At 32.8% G+C, this 20693-nt stretch overlaps 1 protein-coding gene across 1 annotated transcript; it reads left to right on the top strand.

The window, feature by feature from the left end:
* Positions 1-9052: 9052 nt before the first annotated feature.
* Positions 9053-11034, top strand: LOC128194645 (uncharacterized). Its single transcript, XM_052870194.1, has 2 exons — positions 9053-9747; positions 10974-11034. The coding sequence occupies exons 1-2, from the start codon at positions 9191-9193 to the stop codon at positions 11032-11034; spliced, it is 618 nt and encodes a 205-aa protein (XP_052726154.1). The 5' UTR covers positions 9053-9190.
* The last annotated feature ends 9659 nt before the right edge of the window (positions 11035-20693 follow it).

Genomic DNA, 20693 nt, shown 5'->3' with positions numbered 1-20693 from the left:
GTAAAATAACTTGATAAAAACATTTGCATAATTATTTTCTAAAACTACTTTTACAATTATTGACTTCTATCTAAAATAATCAATTGTGGTGATTGCAAAATAGTCATTGAAATTGACTACCATTATCTAGTAAAGTATAGACTACCTTCTGCACATACAATTGAAATCAAATGTGACAATAATGTCGCATAAATGATCAATCGCTAGAAAAAAAAATTAAAAGTATAGACTGATATGTATTATGTCCAAGCACTTGGCAATACATTAAAATTTTCATCCAAACAAGAGATATATGTCCAACAACCTTTACCGAAAAATACGAGGATATCAAATCTTGGAACTACAAAGATGAACAAGAGATTATAAAAAATAGATGGATACTATGATATTTGTTTTTCTTTTTATTTTTTTTATATCCACTTAATTGAGTACATTTGCTTTGTATTATGTATTTCAAATATGTTGTTAAAAGTATTTTGAATTAGTCTGTTTCTATTTCTAACATACTGTGAATTAGTCTTAATTTTTTTAAATAATCCAAAATTTTTAAAGAGTAATCAATTACATGGACATTATAATCTATTATCAGGAGAGTTTTTTAGGACATAAATATATTTGGTAATTGATTACGTCAATATTGTAATCAATTACAATGATTATTATACATGTCATAAACACACATAGTAATCGATTATGCTAATGAAGTAATCAATTATCAGGAGGTTTGGAAAAACATAATTCTTATTGGTAACCGATTATAATGTTAATGTAATTAATTACGATGACAACTTTCCAGGTAAGTTAGTCATCGTGTAATCAATTACACAACAATAATCGATTACAACTTCTCCCTGACTATAACACACTCATTTTCTCTCTCCTTACGTAGAAACCCTTTTCCCCACCAGTTGCTCGTCTCCGAAAAATATTTCTAGATCTCTCTCATTTCGTCGCAGAATCACTTTTCAGAACTTGGAAAACCTTTCCCTATCCAATCCCACTGATTGGAACTTCAAAATCAGCAATGGCATAATCACAAAAAGACACAAAGGTTCTTCTACTTGTCCATCGTCAACCCTTCGACAATCCACCACCACCACAATCGAATTCATTCATCCCCGTGATTACATCCTTATCTATTATTTTCCACTAATACTTACTATGAGAGATACTGCTCAAAATTCTTCTATTGTGATATTCTTGAACTTAATACCTTGATTTTGAATATTTTATGAAGAAAATTTTAAGTGCTACAATGTCTTTAGAAATTTTGGACGGTTAGGTTTCATCACTTTGGAAGAACCATATTTTCTAGAACTAGTATGAGTATAACAACATGCATATTATTGATGATGATTTGAAAATTGATTATCTTAGTATTAATGCTAGAACTATGATTTGTAACGAGAATGCCAACATTACTGGTAGATTACTTACTATGTCTATAAAGGTTGATAGTCAAATAATGCACTATATTATTTATCACATTTTAATATTCTGCTTCCTTCAGCCAAAGTGTATAGCAAGTTTGTCCTCTACAAGTTTTTGAAATATTGATTGAGACTACGAAAAACATTATCTCGACACTTATACATTCTTTTGATAGTTTAACTGATTGTTGTTTGGAATAATATAGCTTTAGTACAACTTTCATAGACGTTTTATCTTTGGGAATCATTTAGTATAGGTCTAATTTAGACCTAAGAATTTTCTAAGGCTTTCCTATGTTTCTAGGTACTTAGAGATTTTAAGCTTAACACTAAGTTTTTGCCATCCTAATATTTTAGTGATGACATCCTCATATTCTCATCTTGTTTAATGTTGTTTTGTTAAACTTCAAAACATACGAGAGCATTTAGACATATTAGTCTTATAGACGATTTTGTCTTCACAAAGCCCCTATGAATTCAATGTAATGTAATCGATTACATATTCATTGTAATCATTACATCACATTGAAGTCGTTGGGGGGTAACGACTTCCAATTTCAACGTGGTCAAAATGAAAGTCATGTGGAGGGTGTATGACTTCTCCATTGATATGGTGGAGCAATGTCAAACTTATAAGTAGAGAGTGGTACACCTTGTCAACTTAACTTATGATGAATCAATATTATTCCAAGGACTGACCCTTGATAATGTGTAACGTGTACTGCCCAAGCACAAATACTGTCCATACTAACAAAATAGCGAAGACAAATGTTTTGTGGATTTCATGGTGAAAATTTGTAAAAAGGGTCTAGGAAAAACTCTGGCTAAGAAAGACAAGGTTCTTCAGTTTTTTTATGGTGACTCACCTTTCTTTCTTAAGAGTCTACCTAGGAAACTTTCAACAATATTTCCATCGAGAAACTTCTATATACTGCACAATTGGTAATTTAGGTGGTCCCACTTACATCATCACTCATTGAAAACTCAAAAGCCTCACCAAAATCACCCTCACAGAAAAAAGGGAGTCACATGTTACTATAACTCAACAACACACCACTTTGATGAAGAGCACAATGAAGAAAACCTATGAGTTGATCTACACCTCATTCACAAAGTCCAGAAAAAAGCTCGCGTAAGAGAAGCAACAACAAAACAGAGAGTTGTTCAACAATACAACACTTGAGAAAACCAAAAACTTGACAAAATGGAGAAAGAGAGATCCCTCCAAACAGGAACAACCTAAGAAGCACTCGTCAAACTTGTTCGAGTAGTAGAAACTTGCACAAACTACTCCAAAAGGAGCTTAGTAGTCCAAACGCTAGGAATGACCTAATCACTTCAGCTACCACAAAGGTCAAGAATAATCTTGATATCCAAAACATTGGGATCAACGGAATAAACCATAAGAGTAGTGTTAGAGGTCAAATAGATACCACACTCCTTTTCACTTATGTGAAATGGTGGCTAGGTCCCATGACCCTACACAAAAGAGCCTCAAGTCACTGACTGTAGGAATACACCCTCTAGACGGGGCTATGGCCATGAGCATAACCGTAATTTTGGAGAAGTTGTACACAACCCTGTGCTACCAATGAGGTTGTGCCAACCATAGTTCATGACCATAAGGGTGCAAAATCCATTGCCAACTAGGGATGAAAAATTCTGATTGACTAAGGAGTAACTCGACATTCTAGTGATAGAGTATGAAAGTAGTTCGATGTTCCAACACCCGAGTACAAGAGCAACAACAACTCCATGTTTGAATACCTGAGTACACAATCAAAAGTAACTCGACATCATATTGCTCAAGTATAAGAGCAACTTGGTGTTCCAGTGTCTAAGTACAAGAGTAACTCAGCATTCTAATGACCGAGTATATGAGCAGTTTGATGTTCCAATACTCGAGTACAAGAGAAGAGCAACTCAATGTTCTAGCACCCGAGAACATGAACAACTCGACACTCCAATACAGGAGTAAACTCAACATTTTAGTGATTAGAGCAACTTGGCGTTTGATGAGTCAATATTTTGTTGCCTTCACTTAGCTTATTGTACTAGATTTAATTAGGGAATTGTGCTTCAATGTCCATTATTTTCCAGTTTTGCTAATTGTGTTTAATTTGACCCAAAATTCTTATTTTAATTAATTTGAATTATCCGGGGCTAATTATTTTCATTATTAATTGCAGAGAAATGTTTGGAATATTATTTTGGGACATCAAGAGGGAGGCCACATCATTTGCCACATCATTTTCATTCATCCACATCAGCATTGTAGTTTAAATTAAATTGTAATTTCGTTTTTAGGTATGTTTGGGCATATTTAGGTTTTGGACCATTTTTTGCCATTTAGGATTAGGCCCATAGGTATTTTCTGACCTAGATAGATGTGCCAAAGGGGGGCACTACTCTCCCTCATTCTACACTTGGACTTTTTGTGGTTTTGGAGAGCTCCTTTCTAGGTTTATCATTTTCTCCCTTTTCTTAGCTTCATCTTGTTAATGAATTCATTTTGAAATTAAGTAAATTCATTCCAGCACTTTAATTTGTTCTTCCATTCTTGCTTTTGTCCTTCCAACTCCAATTCCAATTTCGTTTTCCCATTTGCATTTGCATTTTGCTACTGTTTAGGAATTTCGTTTTAGGTTTTTTGCATTGCATTCTGTTTCATCTTTCTGATGCGTTTTTAGGTTTTTGGGTTATTTTTCTGGTGTGCTTTCGTTTATGCATTCTGCACTATTTAGCGTTTTTGTTAGTGTAATTCATTTTCTAAATGGGTGTTCGTTTTCCTGTTCCAGTTTAGTTTAATGGAAGCTTAAATTTATGGGTTGGTGATTAGGGAGATTGTATTGCTTCTATGAAGTTATTGGTGCATCATTGTTTCTATTGTTCTTGCACAATGTTGAATCTATTTGTGTTGCAATTAAGACATGCTTAGTGTTCTGAATTGTGCTTAATCTCTGCTTAGTTGATTAGGGTCATGGTTGTTGAATCCGTGATAATACATAGTTGATTGAATATGTGTCGTGTATGAAAACTGTTTAATCCTCCACTTAATTGGATTAATGAATGTTGGATTGGGGGTGAGAAGAGTGGTTAATTATAGTTAACTTGGGATTGGACGCTTTGCAATCAAACTAACACCAACTTGTCTTTAAGCTGTGTATTTAATTTGCATTTATTGTTTAGTTAATTTCAATCACAATTGTCCACATAAACCCCCCACTACGTGTTTGATCTAATTCCTAAACCACATTTGGTCCTTGAGAGACGACCTAGGGGTCATTCTCCTATTATATACTGCATTTAATTGCTCATTAATTTGATTCGGGTACGACCTCGATCAGAGTTCCAATGTCCGAGTACAAGAGTAACTTGGCATTCTAATATCAAGTACATAATTAGATAACAACCCAATGCTACAAGACCTGAGTTCAAAAAAGAATGATGTAGAAGGTAGACCTAGTTTAGAGAAAGTTTGGCTACGCTCAAAACTTTAAGCAAAAAAAAAGCTTGCACCCAACTAGGACGAATCAAATTACAATATATATTCTCTCTAGAATGGAGTTTACAAGCTAAAAAAGCTAAAGCAAAAGCTGATCTCGAGGACTTGGAATGCAAGCCACTTAAACATGTATTACAGCTTAGGTCTTTTCTTGAACAACTTCAAACCCTCAAAAGCAAACGCTAAAAGGTAGCATAATATAAGTCCACAAACGCGACACTCGAGTAATCTAGACACTAATGCAAGCCCACAAAACATGACACTCAATTTACCTAAAAGATAACATAAGTTAAGCTCACAAATACGACACTTGAGTTACCTAGATGGTAACATAAGCCCACATACCCAAGTTACCTAGACGATAACATATTTTAAGCTCGCAAGCGTGGTACCTGAGTTACCTAAACGATAATGTTAAGAAGTTGACTTTAAGCCTAACTCAACCCGACAAAACCGGCTTGTAAGGTGAGGTTTGCACCCACTTATATATTACAAATTGTCCTTATCTCTAGTCTATGTGAGACTTCAAACACCCCCCCCCTCACGCCGAGGTATAGACATCACCTCGAGGGTGAGATTAGACATTAATGGGTGGTCCGATAACAGCTCGATAGCAGATGGAACAACATGCCCAACAAACAACAAATATCGCTAGGATAGGCTCTAACCATAGCTTTGATACCATGTTAAGAAGTGAACTTTAAGCCTAACTCAACCCACAAAATCGGCTGGTAAGATGAGGTTTGCACCTACTTATATATATATATATATATATATATATATATATATATATCTATATATATATATATATATCTATATATTATAAATTGACCTTATCTCTAGTCTATGTGAGACTTTCATGTTAAGAAGTGGACTTTAAGCCTAACTCAACTCCACAAAACCGGCTTGTAAGGTGAGGTTTACACTCACTTATATATTATAAATTGACTTTATCTCTAGTCAATGTGAGACTTCCAACAGATAACATAAGTCCATAAAATGTGACTCACGAGTTTCGTAGACGATAACATACGTTAAGCATGTAAACGCAAGACTTGAGTTACCTAAATGTAACATAAGCCCACAAAACGTGGCACTCAAGTTACTTAAACAATAACAAAAAAGAAAGCCTCAACATAAACGAAAGCCTTCAAACGAGGCACCAAGTTATTTAGATGGTAACATAAGCAAAAGTCCTCAAATGAGACATTAAGTTATTTAGATAGTAACATAAGAAAAACCCTCAAATGAGACCGTGAATTACTTAGATAATAATATAAGAAAAATCCTCAAACGCGATATTGAGGTATCAAGGTGATAACATAAGCAAAAACCTTTAAACGTAACACAAAGTTACTTATCTAGGTGATAACATAAACAAAAACCTTTAAACGTGACACCAAGTTACTTAGACATTAACATAAGCAAAGTCTTCAAATAAGACACCTAATTACTTAGACAATAATAAGAGAAAAACCTCTAAGGTATGAGATTATCTATATGATAATAAAAGTCGATAGATTTAAATTACTAAAATTAAAAATTTTCATGTAGTCTTATAATAATTTTAAAATCAGTTCAAAATATTTTCTATAAAAACCTTTTAAAAAAATCAACCAATAAAAATATCTTAATATCTTTTATCTATATCCAATATTATAAAATCATAAAACTATTAAAATATATAAAAAAAAAAAAAGCAAACATACAAACAAGAAAAAAACTTATGTTTCTATTAGTAGGTATAACCAATTTTATAAAAATAAAAAAACTACTAACCACCATATATAAGAGTTACACGATGAAAAATTATAATTTATCTTATTACACAATTATAGTATTATTAAAATTAATAAAATATAGTTTTTTATGTAAAATTTATTTTATAATTTATAAAATTAAGAAATAAATTTCCTTTTCAACTATTTTTTTATTTAATTTTTTCTAATTTTATTTTTTAAGTAATTACTACTTTTTTAACTTTAAATAACTACATATAATAATTACTAACGTAGTAAAAAATTACCTATAATAAAATTATAAAAAATATTACTTTTTATAGAAATCATTTCATATTTTATTAATACTTTTATTTTAATAATTATTATTATAATAAAAAAAAGTGATGGTATTTCAATAGTTTTAATAATTATTTATTTTTGTAATAAGAATTTAATTAGTAATTTTATTTTTATATTTTTGGATTTATTTTATTCATTTTCTCAATATATTGATTTTTTCTTTGAGTTTCTTTTATTTTTTATTTTTCATCTTCTTCTCCAAACATAGGTGATTTTCATCTTTCCCCATCTCTTTTCTCAATTTGTTTCAAACTTAATCTCGGTTACATCAACACGCAAGAGAGTTCTCATATATATTTTTGATGATTTTATTTTATTTTTAAGTATATTTTAACATTATAAAAAGAAAAAAAAAATATATATATATATATATATATATGTACCTAATTCACGACATACTCTACGAACTTCACTATTAATTTTATATAATTACTATTTTTAAAAATAAAAAAATACAAAATATTTTTTTCTTAAGGATAAATTTTACTGGTCATATAATATATTGTATTAACATAAATTAGAAAAATGAATCTTGTAATCTTGTGATGTATCATGATTGTGAGATTCTGAAAACTTAAATATTAAAAAAAATGTGATAGTCATTATTTTAAATAAAAAATATAATTATTATAGAAAGAAATGTTAGAATAATTGATTAGAATTTTTTTATTATGAATGATGTGTTTGATTCGTGCATAATATATATTATTTTTTATTTAACATATATTAATATTTATAATAATTGTTCTTATATTAAACGTGTGAGGACGTGAAAAATTAGAATTATAAAGCTATTAAGTGTATTACGTTGAAACCAGATTTTATTGTTAAAACACATTCATCATTATAAATATAATTTTTGGAACATCCTGGTTCATTAGTCAAATCCTTCTATCTCTCTCTAGAACTCAGTTCTTCAAGTTCATTTGCCTTCTCTCTACCATTTCTCCTCTTTGAGCCATTTGATTTCCGATCAGGTGGTGCCAAGCGTCCACGGCGTAGAGGACTCCGTCTTTGACCGATCAATTTCTTCATTCTGATCGGTAAGCTGTTTTTCCTTTTCCTTGCTGTTTTCGACCTAGCACATGCTGTTGGCAAAAATCAACTATGAAGTTTTGATGATGAACAGAGTTGCACAAGTCAAGACAAATTGAAGATTTATGTTATGTATTTTTATAAAGCTTTTGTAATAATCAAAGTTGATGAAGTAGTACTCACAAATGTATTAGGACTGATTATTGTAATTTACATTTAAATGCTGTTGAGTTTCGTCCTCATTCTGTTTTAATCGATTAAACCTAGTTTTAATCGATTAAAACCGAGGTTGGCCCTGAAAACCCAAGTGCCACTGGAATAATCGATTAAAGTGTATAATAATCGATTAGCTAATCGATTAATCCTGAGAATAATCGATTAACACTGACCGTTGGGGATTTCAGATTTGAAAAACTAGCCGTTGTATTCATTTTAATCGATTAATACTTATGTTAATCGATTAAATGCGTTAGATGGCCCGTTTTCGAAGAATGGAAGGGTATTAGGCTGAGTCTATAAATTGGCTCACTTTTTCTCTCATAAATAACTCTTCCCTTGTGCTAAAGATCTCTGAATTCTTTGAGAACTCTGTGAATTTGCTGAAGCTAAGGAAACTCTTGTCTGCAAAGTCCTGAAGTGGTACTGTGGTGACAGAGGAATAGCTTGTTCATCCTTGGTGTGTCTGAGGAAGTGTCTGGAAGAGATTCATCCTTCGTGAAGCATTCGAAGGAGGTGGTCATCCTTTGTGAAGATTCAAAGGAGGTGTAAGTTCATCTCTTGTGGTTTCAAGAGAGGTGGTAATTTCTAAACTATTACAAATTGTTTTTCTGTGTGACTAATATTTGTAATTGTTTTGTGATAGTGAAAAAGGTTTATCTTGTTTGAGAGAAGCGACTGGACGTAGGATCCTAGTGATCTGAACCAGGATAAAATCACCTGTGCAATTTTTCTCTTTCCCTTACTCTGTTATTTACATTCAATTATCTGCTTAGTAAGAAAGAATTAAGAGAAAAATATTAAAAAGGCAAAATAAAAGTATATAACCAATTCACCCCCCCTCTTGGTTTGTTACCACGCTAATAATTTCGCTGCAGCGATTCTAACAATTGGTATCAGAGCTTGCTTTGATAGTCATTCAAATGGCAGGATCACATCAAACCTTTGCAGAGGGTGCATCAATCAATAGACCCCCACTATTCACAGGTGAGAACTATGCATTCTGGAAGGTAAGAATGCAAATATTTATTGAATCTATTGATTGTGAAATTTGGGATGTTATTGCATCTGGTTCTTCTGTTCCTACTAACAATATACAGGAACCAAAGCCCCGTGGTCAATGGACCATTGAAGAAAAGAAAAGATTTCAGAATGACGTTAAAGCTCGGAATATTATTGCATCAGCATTGACTGTTGATGAGTTCTACAGGGTTTCTGTCTGCAAAACTGCTCAAGAAATGTGGGACGTGCTCAGAGTAACACATGAAGGAACATATGACGTAAAGAGGGCAAGAAAGAATTCCCTAATTCAAGAATATGAAATGTTCCGGATGAAGCAAGGAGAAACAATTTCTGACGTTCAAAAACGCTTCACCAACATTGTCAATCATCTCATTGGACTAGGTAAGTCATTTGATACTGATGAACTAAACATTAAAATCTTAAAGTCTTTAGACAGGTCGTGGCAACCTAAGGTGACTGCAATCTCGGAGTCACAAAACCTCAACACCATGACTATGGCAGCACTATTTGGAAAGTTGAGGGAACATGAATTAGATCTTGGAAGACTTGATGAAGAAGAAGCAAAAGCCAAAACCAACAAGAAGAGTTTGGCATTAAAATCAGAGGTTGAAAGAAGCAAAGGTAAATCGGAAGATGAAGACTCAGACGAAGAGGAAAACTTAAGCCTCGTGATCAAAAGATTAAACAAATTCATGAAGTCTAAAGGTAAAGGAAGGTTTAGGTACGAAAAGAAAGATAATCAAGCATCTTCCTCAAATTATCGATGCTACAGTTGTGGAGAAAAGGGGCATCTAAAGGCAGACTGCCCAAATCAGAAGAAAGGTGAAGACAAAAAGGAGAAAAGATTCTTCAAGAAAAAGAAAGCATACATTGCATGGGAAGACGATAATGAGTCCATTTCAGATTCAAGCGATTCAGATGAAGAAGCTAACATCTGTTTAATGGCAGATGATGATAATGTCAGCCAAGTAAGTAGCTCACATTATTCTGATAATAATAGTCAAGTTGATGAAGATGAATTGCATGAAACATATGCTGCATTGTTAATTGAATCTGAAAAATTAAATGTTTCTCATAAAAAGCTGAAAAAGGATTTTAAAAATTTAAAATCTGAATTTGACAACCTTCTTGAAGAAAATAAAAATTTGAAGTTTACTTCTGAAAATCTCACTAAATTAAATGATGCCTTGAAAACTGAATTTTCAAATTCATCTGAAGAAAACAGAAGTTTGAAAAATAAATTTTTATATCAAGCAGAAGAAATCAGAAATTTGAAAAGTAAAGTGTTATATTATGAAAAAGAAAAATATGTTGCTAATAATGAATGTGAGTCTTGCATACAATTCAAATATTTTTCTGAATAAACAACCTTAGGAGAATGTAGCAAAAATAATGAAAACAAGGTTGTTAAAAATGAGTATGTTCCTAAAATTAAAAACAAACAGAATAATAGAACCCGTAGAATATGGGTAGAAAAAGGAACAACTCATGGGAACACAAACGTTGTATCATGCTTTTATTGTATGAAAAAGGGTCATACTTCAAACAAATGTAAAATTAAGCATTATGGTGTTCCTAGTGGTAGATATGTTTGGGTTGCTAAATAATTTGAATCTAACCCAAAAGGACCCATACAAAGAAGTTGGGTACCTAAAATAGCTTGTTTGTTCCTTTCTTTTGCAGGTATTACAAAAATCAAGAAAAGTCATGTGGTGTCTCGATAGTGGTTGCTCAAAACACATGACAGGAGACATAACAAAATTTACAAACTTTAAAGAAAAGGAACAAGGCTTTGTTACCTATGGTGACAACAACAAAGGAAGAATTCTTGGAAAAGGGGATATAGGAAGCAAAGACACCTTGATGATCAAAGACGTACTAGAAGGACTGAGGCATAACTTAATTAGCATCAGTCAACTGTGCGACAAAGGATTCAAGGTAACTTTTGAGAAGAATTCTTGCACTATTTTTAAGAGTGATTCTTCTGAAATTGCTTTAAAAGGAGTTAGACATAATAATATTTATCTAATTGATTTAGAAAACGTATTAAATAAAAATATTTCATGTTTAGTTGTTAAAGAGGAAAACCCATGGTTGTGGCACAGGCGTGCTGCTCATATACATATGCAACAACTTAACAAACTAGTATCTAGAGAACTAGTAATTGGTTTACCAAAATTAAAGTTTGTAAAAGATAAATTATGTGATGCATGTCAAAAGGGGAAACAAGTTAAAAATTCCTTTCATTCAAAAAATATTGTTTCTACTTTAAAACCTTTAGAACTTTTACATTTGGATTTATTTGGTCCTTCAAGGACAAAAAGTTTTGGTGGAAACTATTATGCTTTAGTTATTGTTGATGATTTTTCAAGATATACTTGGACCCTGTTTCTCACTCTTAAGAGTGAAGCTTTTAAAGAATTTAAGAAGTTTGCTATTTTAATTCAAAATGAAAAGGATTTAAGAATAAAAGCTATTAGAAGTGACCATGGTGGTGAATTTCAAAATGAATTATTTGAAAATTTTTGTGAAGAACATGGTATTTCTCATAACTTTTCTTCGCCTAGAACTCCCCAACAGAATGGAGTAGTAGAAAGAAAGAATAGATCATTAGAGGAACTTGCTCGTACTATGTTAAATGAAAATAATGTTCCTAAACAATTTTGGGCTGATGCTGTAAGTACTGCTTGCTATGTTTTAAACAGAATGTTAATTCGACCTATTTTAAAACGTACTCCTTATGAACTTTTCAAAAATAGAAAACCAAATGTTTCCCATTTAAAAATCTTTGGATGCAAATACTATGTTTTAAACAATGGAAAACAGAATTTGGGAAAATTTGATTCAAAAGCTGATGAAGGAATTTTTCTTGGATATTCTTTAACTAGCAAAGCATATAGAGTCTTTAATAGAAATCTGCTTACAATAGAAGAATCCATACATGTTACTTTTGATGAAATTGTGGACCTTGAGGCAAAACCTCTTGAGTCAGAAAAATTTGATGCAGGAACAAGTGAAAATTCATCAAAGGAGACAAACGAAGAAAAGAATAATGACGATCCTCAAGATGAAGACTTAAATAAAATATGGCAACAACCTAGAGGATTATCTTTGGACAACATAATTGGCGATATCACACAAGGGGTAAACACAAGAAGTAATACTGCAAATTATTGTATGAATGTTGCTTTTGTGTCACAGATTGAACCAAAGAACATTAAAGAAGCCCTTCAAGATGAAAAATGGTGTATCGCAATGCAAGAAGAACTCAACCAGTTTGAAAGAAATCAAGTATGGGAATTAATTCCCAGAAAAGACACTCATCAAGTAATTGGAACTAAATGGGTGTTCAGAAACAAACTGGATGAAGAAGGAAACATAACCAAGAATAAAGCTAGGCTTGTCGCAAAAGGATATAGTCAAGAAGAAGGTATAGATTATGATGAGACATACGCTCCAGTTGTCAGGTTAGAGGCAATACGCCTACTTCTTGCTTATGCATCTATGATGAAATTTAAATTATTTCAAATGGATGTTAAAAGTGCTTTTCTAAACGGTTATATCAAAGAAGATGTATTTGTTGAACAACCACCTGGTTTTGAAGATTTTAAAAACCCAAATCACATCTACAAATTAAAGAAAGCACTATATGGCTTAAAACAGGCACCTAGATCTTGGTATGAACGTCTGAGCAATTTTCTGGTAGAAAATGATTTCAACAGAGGAAAAATTGATTCAACCTTATTCATTAAAAAGAATGGAAAACATTTTCTACTTGTTCAAGTATACGTAGATGACATTATTTTTGGTTCATCTAACGCAACTCTCTGCGAGAATTTTGCTAAGTCCATGCAGGGAGAATTTGAGATGTCAATGATGGGAGAACTTACTTTCTTCCTCGGACTTCAAATCAAACAAATGGAGGAAGGAACCTTTATATCTCAAACCAAGTATTGCAGGGAAATTCTTAAAAAGTTTGCGATGGACAATGCCAAAGAAGCATCAACCCCCATGGGGACATCCTGCTACTTAGACAAAGATGAGACAGGTAAAGAGGTAATCCAGACCAAATACAGAGGTATGATTGGCTCTTTATTATATCTCACTGCTAGTAGACCTGACATCATGCAAAGTGTATGTGTGTGTGCTAGGTTTCAGTCAAGCCCTAGGGAGTCTCATCTCACTGCTGTAAAACGTATCTTTAAATATCTTAAGGGGACAACATCCTTTGGGTTATGGTATCCTTCAGGCGCTGCACCTAGTCTTGTAGGATTTTCTGATGCTGATTATGGAGGCTGTAAAATAGATAGGAAAAGCACCAGTGGAACCTGTCACTTTTTCGGTAGCTCCTTAGTCTCTTGGCACTCTAAGAAACAAGCCTGTGTAGCCTTGTCAACCACTGAAGCTGAATATATTGCTGCGGGTAGTTGTTGTGCACAGATCTTATGGATGAAACAGCAATTAGAAGACTACGGTATTCATTTGGATCATATTCCGCTTAAGTGTGATAACACCAGTGCCATAAAACTCACCAAAAATCCCATCATGCATTCTAGAACCAAGCATATAGAAATTAGGCATCATTTTATTAGAGACCATGTCCAAAAAGGTGATTGTGAAATGGAGTTTATAGATTCTAAGCATCAATTAGCGGACATTTTCACCAAAGCTTTGTCCAAGGATAGATTTTATGAGCTTAGGAGAGATCTTGGAATATTAGAAATAGTAAAATAGGCATATTTGGAATTAATCTTGCATTTTTCGCTGGTTAACGCATTTAATCTGCTTGCAAATCGATTAAAAACGCTACCTATAGATTTGCGACTGGATTAATCGATTAATCCAAGTATTAATCGATTACATAATCGATTAAAACTTCCTTTAATCGATTAAATACGCTCCAGACAATTTTTTTTTTAAAAAAAAAAAAAATTGTTTTCGAAATCTAGCCGTTGCCAACGGCCATAAACGGCCATATTCTCCAAATCTAACTGTTGGGACACGTTTTTTAAGCCTATATATACACCCTTTGGTCCTCATTTTCATTACTTGAACAAACTTTAAGCCTATTTCTTCTACTTTCTCTCTTCTTTCACCCAAACCCTTGCCTTTCCTTTATTTCAATGGCTGAATCTTCAAGAAGGAGGAGAAGAAGAACCAGTGCTGTTTCGGAGAATCCTGTTCCAACAAGAGATGCTACCGTAGAAGGGTGGCTCTCCGATGAAGCAGATCAACTATCTTTCTCACGATTCTGGAAGGAAAGGAAGCTGATCAAGCAAAAATTCATTGATCTATCCTGGTATATATCTTACAACTTTTCCTTCCCAAATCTCATCATTGAACAAGGAGTTCAACACCTTATGGAACTCCGTGGAAGGTATTATCCGGATCTCGTTCGCACTTTCTATTACAATTTAAAGATCCGGGATGGGGTGTTTCAAACAAGAGTAAAAGGTGTAGACATTGTCTTGGACAATGACATTTGGACTAATGTTGCAAAAGTCCCTGTCTTAGAGCATTCTCAAACTATCCCAGATGACTTTGCACAATTCAACAAGATAGCGGTCTACCAGTCCTTTCTCCGCAATCCTCGTCAGCACAATGCGCGTCTTTTCCTTGCAGGTGGACTCAAGATGGAAGAACGTCTCCTGCACTACCTCATTGTCTGGATTTTGTGCCCTAGAGGATCCAATCATGCCCAATGCTCTGAGACTGATCTCATCATCATGTACGGTATTCTTCAGAGCATTCCTCTCAATTGGCCTCATCTGATTAAGACAATTATGTACAAGGCCAAAAGGTTAGATGTAGCCCCTCTTCCATATCCTCTCCTAGTTTCCCAAATCTGTGTGGTCAAAGGAGTGGATATCACCAATGAAAACCATGAGACTGTCCTCCCTGGTCATAAGGTTGGAGATAATTCCCTAAGACAAATGGGTTTTATCAAACAGGGACAATCTTACATACATCCTGAGGATGCTATTGAGGGCAATGAAGATGAAGCTGAAGATATTCCAATGCCTGATCCCACAAATGTTGCTGGCCCATCTCAAGTCCATGAGGAATACAGTCTAGAAAGTCTCTCTAGACAAATGACTGAGATGACTCGCCTTCAAACTGAGATGATGAACATCCAAAACATTCGCCATGAAGAAATTTGTACTCATCTCCGAAATTTAGACACTAGGGTTTCTGGTTTAGAGCAACATCTTCTTAATGATGAAAGTGATGAATTCTAGGGCTTATTTGCTTGTCTTGTTTGTTTGGTTTTATGATTATGTGCCTCCTTAATAAAAAGTGTTGTTTATTTCATCTTTCAATATGCCTTATCTCTTTTTATTTAGGGGGAGCACGCATTTTTTTTCTTCTGATCATAAAAGGGGGAGAAGAAAGTTTAAAATTATTATTTTCTATTAATCTCTCTTTTTATGAGTTGTGACTGTTTCAGATTATTAAAAAGCTTTAAACTCAGAGGAATTTTTGATCATCATCAAAAAGGGGGAGAATGTTGGCAAAAATCAACTATGAAGTTTTGATGATGAACAGAGTTGCACAAGTCAAGATAAATTGAAGATTTATGTTATGTATTTTTATAAAGCTTTTGTAATAATCAAAGTTGATGAAGTAGTACTCACAAATGTATTAAGACTGATTATTGTAATTTACATTTAAATGCTGTTGAGTTTCGTCCTCATTCTGTTTTAATCGATTAAACCTAGTTTTAATCGATTAAAACCGAGGCTGGCCCTGAAAACCCAAGTGCCACTGGAATAATCGATTAAAGTGTATAATAATCGATTAGCTAATCGATTAATCCTGAGAATAATCGATTAACACTGACCGTTGGGGATTTCAGATTTGAAAAACTAGCCGTTGTATTCATTTTAATCGATTAATACTTATGTTAATCGATTAAATGCGTTAGATGGCCCGTTTTCGAAGAATGGAAGGGTATTAGGCTGAGTCTATAAATTGGCTCACTTTTTCTCTCATAAATAACTCTTCCCTTGTGCTAAAGATCTCTGAATTCTTTGAGAACTCTGTGAATTTGCTGAAGCTAAGGAAACTCTTGTCTGCAAAGTCCTGAAGTGGTACTGTGGTGACAGAGGAATAGCTTGTTCATCCTTGGTGTGTCTGAGGAAGTGTCTGGAAGAGATTCATCCTTCGTGAAGCATTCGAAGGAGGTGGTCATCCTTTGTGAAGATTCAAAGGAGGTGTAAGTTCATCTCTTGTGGTTTCAAGAGAGGTGGTAATTTCTAAACTATTACAAATTGTTTTTCTGTGTGACTAATATTTGTAACTGTTTTGTGATAGTGAAAAAGGTTTATCTTGTTTGAGATAAGCGACTGGACGTAGGATCCTAGTGATCTGAACCAGGATAAAATCACCTGTGCAATTTTTCTCTTTCCCTTACTCTGTTATTTACATTCAATTATCTGCTTAGTAAGAAAGAATTAAGAGAAAAATATTAAAAAGGCAAAATAAAAGTATATAACCAATTCACCCCCCCTCTTGGTTTGTTACCACGCTAATAATTCCGCTGCAGCGATTCTAACACATGCAACCTTTGTTGGTTGCATGCGTCTTGTGTTTTCCCTTTTCTGTTCTCTGCTAAATTTTGAGTTCTAAGAGTTGTTTTCTATCACCAATGTGGTGGTTTGTAGGGTTTTGTGAGTTCTTGCTGTGTAAGGTGTTGTTGAGGAGTTCCTGTTAGTGGGCTGTGATTTTGAGGTAAGGGGAGCTATAATACTTCTTTATAATTAGTTGTATGTTTGTGTAAGTTTTTGTACTCCTATGCTGTTGGTATTGTGTTTTGGTTTGGGAAGGTTTAGTTGCATGTGTTGGACTCTATGACTGTGGAATTGGAGTGTGATGGTTGTAAACTGTTTTGGATATATCTAATTGCTATAATTAATCATGTTGAAGTGCTTGGGGTGAGGAATCTGTTGTAACATTGATTAGGTAGAAACTTAGTGTTCTAGTAGGGTTTTAGGTCATTTTGAGAGGAAGTGAGGTAGTGATTTTGGGCATTTGAGATCTAGAGTGTTTTTGGGCTGTTGGGGCATACTTAACCAGTGTATTGTGACTTGTTTGAGTCACCAAAGTGGTCCAAATAGGTGCAAAGTATCATAATTGTGTTGGGGTTCCTCAAGTTGTGGAAATTGTTGTTTATGCGTAAAAGTTGGGTTGGAATCACTTTAGAATTGTAGTAGGAAGGTTTAGGAACATCTATACAAGTTTAATTAAGTATAAAACACGAATTATGGGTGTTAAAAGTTGGGGAAAATGACTAGAAATGGTAAAGAGTGTGTGAGTTGTTTAATTCTGCAGAAATTGCGTTCTGCAGATTATGCAGACTCGCTGAGCGAATTGTTTCGCACAGCGAGTCACCCTGGCGGATGCTCTCTGTCAGGGCATTCGCACAGCGACTTGGTGCGTTGTGCGAATGGCTAGAGAGGGTTGCTCTTGGTTTGGTGATTCACATAGCGAATCTGGGCACTGTGCGACTGGTGGTTGCCTGGGAAAATGCTGGTTTAATTCGAATAGCGAATTTGGGACGCTATGCGAGGGTTTAGGATCTGATAATGTGTAGCAGAATTTTCAGTTTAGCATAACGCACAGACTTGGTGCGCTGAGCGAATGGACTTTAGCCGAGCGCACAGGCTTGGTGCGCTGAGCGAATGTGAGTGAGTAAAACCCACTGTTTCTGTTATTCGCACAGCGAGTTTGGTGCGCTAAGCGACTTGCCCAAAACCTGTTTTTATTCTTTTTATTCATGTTTTCTGATAACCTTGAACTATGTTTTGATTATTAGAATGGTGTAGAAGTATCTATGATAGTGTATGATCAGTGCGGTTATATGTTTGGATTCAATGTGATATTATTATGGTACTTGGTTGTTCATGTCTTGAGTTAAGTTTCAAAGTGACAGTATGGTTGATGGACGTAATTCCATGGATCTCAAAGGGAGGTTACATGGTGGTGCCCTATGTTATTGGACGTAATTTCATGATCTTCAAGGAGAAGATCCATGGTGGTGCCCTTGGTGTGTTTTAGAATGATTTGCATGGAAGCTCAGTCTTGAGGGTTATCCTGAAACTACAATGGTCAATCATTCTCAAGTAGAGAGGATTGAACCATGTCGTGAGTAGTAGCAAGAGGTTCTAGTCTTGGGTGCTTCTAGTATGACCCAAGGTGAGTGATAGCGAACTAACCTCGTAAGTGTGGCAGGGTGAAACTCATTGGCAATGGCTTTGCAAAACAGTAGAGGCCACCACGAATGCATGACCCGCCATAGCTCGGCAATCATTCAAAGTCCGGAGGAGTCAAGTTTAGAGTGTAACAAGTTGTGTTAAGTGACCCAGTATATATGAATTAAACTTGCATGTTGGGTGTGATTGTTATAACATGACTTTTGTATATCTAGCTCACCCTTCTGCTTGTGTTTGTCTTTTGTTTGTGTGTGTTTTCTACTGCAATGATCATCCATTTGGATGTGAGCAAAGGTAGATGAGGTGCTTCTAGAGTAGGCCTTAGAGGGAGATGACACCGTTGCTTAGCCTAGTTAGGATCCATAGGTGTTTTGTGTATTTGGAAATACTCTTATGTGTTAAAAGTTTTAAATTATAGCCATTTTGGGATGACTGTAACCTTAAGACTTTATCTACAAGTCTTCTTCTAACTATTCTATTATGTTAAAATGCGGACTACTAAATTATATAGTTATATATAATCTGGAATATTACAAAACGTACCTTTATTTTATTTTTTTTATATTTTTAGGATGATTTTTTTTGGACTATAAATTTTAATAATTAGGAAAGAGATTAACTATTTTAAAAATAATTTTTTTTATTATTTGTTTTAAATGAAACTGTGACATATATTAATATTTATAATAATTGTTCTACGAAGAACGTACCTTTATTTTATTTTTTTACATTTTCAGGATGATTTTTTTTATGGACTATAAATTTTAATAATTAGGAAAAGTTTACAAATGTGATTAACTATTTTAAATAAAAGATAAAAAATTTATTATTTTTATTTAAAGGATTTATTTTAAAATATTTTAAAAAAAATAAGATTTGATGAAAAATTATTCAATTAGAAAAATCATTGTTATATATTGTTAAATATTTTTAAAAATATTCTTAATATTGTTATATACTAGATATATTTACTAATTAAAAAATATATTATATTGTTACACATAAAAAAATATCTTGAGATGTTATTAGATATAATTAGATATTATTATTATATAATAATAATAAAATAGAATGTATTATTTAGGAACATATTATAATAATTAGAATAAAAATATTAAGATAGAATATATTATTTAAGAATTTATCAGAACTAATTAAGTTAAAAAAATTTATTTTATTATGAAAATAATAAGTTTTTATAAATATTTAAAAAATAAATTCAATTAGATTATGTTTGTCTTCTATTTATTTTTAGTTAGTTGGTTACTTGATATTATCTTGTAATTAGTTTATATTTCTTTTATTATAAATATGATATACTATGATTACAAAGAAAAATTAATTTCCATAATGAAGGTGTGTGAGAGCTCTTGAAGGATATTATTTATTTAAAGAAAAATTTTTAGTGAGAAATTAGGTAAGGGAAATTTATATTATTGATTTGTTACATTATTAATTATTAACTTTTGTTTTTATTTTTCTTGCTTGTTGATGGTATGAATACTTAATTAATTGATTGAGTTGAATTATTATTTATTATGATGGTATGGGGATAGACTAGGGGAGTTTGTAGTAATGTATTTTTGTGTAATGTGAATGTGATTGAATCTATGGATTAATGATGGATATATGAAATGAATGTATGGGTGTGATTATCTTGTATTATCTTATATTATTTTGTATGAACTCACCCTTTCATTTTATGTTGTGATTTCCACCGGATCGATTTTACAAACATACTATTAATTGTACAAAAATGCCGTATAATACAAGCACAACACAATATATTATATAAGACAATATATTATATAAGACATCATAAAGAAAGTTACTGTTACTTTTAATTATACTGATGTCCTTTTTATTTATTTAAAATAATTATATTGTTTAATAAGAAATAATCTCCTACCTTTTATCTCTACAAAATTATTTATTTTTTATAGTTTTTAAAATTATACTATTTTAATATAACATAATCATGACCAGTCATACATACTATACTTACATTCATTTAGTGATAATAAATAAATAAAAAATTTAACAATTTTTTTAAACTATTTAAATAATCACTTATGATTGGTGATTTTAAATATAGATATCAATAAAATATTGATATATAATTTATTGTCAAAAAGTTTTAAATAATAAATTCTTTACATGCAAATGAAAGGGCAGCAAAATTGATTGATTG

Source organism: Vigna angularis, chromosome 11 (assembly GCF_016808095.1).
Source record: "Vigna angularis cultivar LongXiaoDou No.4 chromosome 11, ASM1680809v1, whole genome shotgun sequence".
NCBI classification, from domain to species: Eukaryota; Viridiplantae; Streptophyta; class Magnoliopsida; order Fabales; family Fabaceae; genus Vigna; species Vigna angularis.
This window is presented reverse-complemented; position numbering and strand designations above follow the sequence as displayed.

Coding starts and splice junctions, on each gene's coding strand:
- LOC128194645 (XM_052870194.1), top strand. CDS start 9,191: ATGGCAGGATCACATCAAACCTTTGCAGAGGGTGCATCAATCAATAGA. Junction 9,748..10,973: donor TCGTGGCAACCTAAGGTGAC/TGCAATCTCGGA, acceptor TTTCTTTTGCAG/GTATTACAAAAATCAAGAAA.